This window comes from Arachis ipaensis, chromosome B07 (assembly GCF_000816755.2).
Source record: "Arachis ipaensis cultivar K30076 chromosome B07, Araip1.1, whole genome shotgun sequence".
In the NCBI taxonomy this organism is placed as follows: Eukaryota; Viridiplantae; Streptophyta; class Magnoliopsida; order Fabales; family Fabaceae; genus Arachis; species Arachis ipaensis.
Window position 1 is genome coordinate 7763879 of NC_029791.2, and position 1124 is coordinate 7765002.

At 28.0% G+C, this 1124-nt stretch overlaps 1 protein-coding gene across 3 annotated transcripts in view; it reads left to right on the forward strand.

Moving 5' to 3' along the window:
- LOC107608424 (glycine-rich protein DOT1-like) overlaps positions 1 to 1124 on the forward strand; it is a 2127-nt gene that overhangs the window by 689 nt on the left and 314 nt on the right. The window contains exons 1-2 of one of the 3 annotated variants that reach the window (XM_021107210.1): positions 192 to 373; positions 1048 to 1124. The exon at positions 1048 to 1124 is cut by the window's right edge and continues 314 nt beyond it. In XM_021107210.1, coding sequence (XP_020962869.1) covers positions 265 to 373; positions 1048 to 1124 — 186 coding nt within the window. In that variant the 5' untranslated portion in view covers positions 192 to 264. Of the gene's footprint in view, positions 1 to 191; positions 374 to 1047 lie in introns of those variants that run through there. The other 2 variants (XM_021107211.1, XM_021107209.1) reach the window with 2 other exon arrangements.

Here is a 1124-nt window from a genome sequence, read left to right on the forward strand (position 1 = left end):
TTTTCCCACGCGTCCTACTATTCACATTTTACGCTCTAAAATCGAATGGCTCAATCGGTAGTGTTGATAAGCTTCGTTGACCCTTCATTTCATTGCAATTTAACCCAATCGAAATATAAATGTTTTAGGTTGTATTTAAGGAAGGTTATCATTTAATTTTTCAACCACTTTGATTTATCTTCTTTTTCATTTATCACTATAAATAGTGCGGAGGAGAAACGTATAGTTCATGTACTTTCACTACATATCTTTTAATTAATCACAATGGCAAATATGAATACCAAGCCCTTTTTCTTTTTCTGCTTGTTTTGCACATTGTTGCTCATCTCTGCTGTGGTGGCAATTGATCAACCATTCAAAGATGAGAAACAAGGTATATATGTAAAATAACAATTCGCAAATGAATTTTTAAAATATTATATATATACTAGTTATATTATATAATTTATTTAAAATATATATTTTGTATTAAATAATTACTTTTTAACATAAACGTAACATGTATAAATTTTTTTTACACGCCTATTTTATTTCATGCATGATTGATTTCACCATTAACTCAAAAGTCAAAACTACTCTTTTAAGTTCATCATGAAGTACATAAAAGCTATTTTAACTTTAATTTAACCACCAAAAATGTTATTTTGACTTCTTTCCCTTTTCTTACTATTATAAATTAACGTGCTAAATTATATAATTTTATGGACAAGTACACTAATATACTAGAAAAATCTAAATGATCATTATTATTCACTCTATCTAAACTAGAGAGTAAAGCAGACTTTAATTCGCTCATAATTTTTAATTTATATATTTAAATATTTAAATTGTTTTAATTATGTACAAATTTTTTTAAGTATTTTTAAATGTACCTCTATGATTTAATTCCCATGCATGTTAGCTTTTGTTGTTGACCTATATCTTAGAAGTTATAAAAAAGTTACTTCTATAATTTAATTGCTAAGATTAAATTGAAAATTTTGTAAAATCCTAGTAATAAACAATTTACATTACCCTAACAAAATTGTTGCTATTAATTTTATTCAGTACACCCTAACCGCGGGGGAGGAGGTGGTCACGGCGGAGGAGGTGGTCACGGCGGAGGCTGGGGAGGTGGTGGTCAT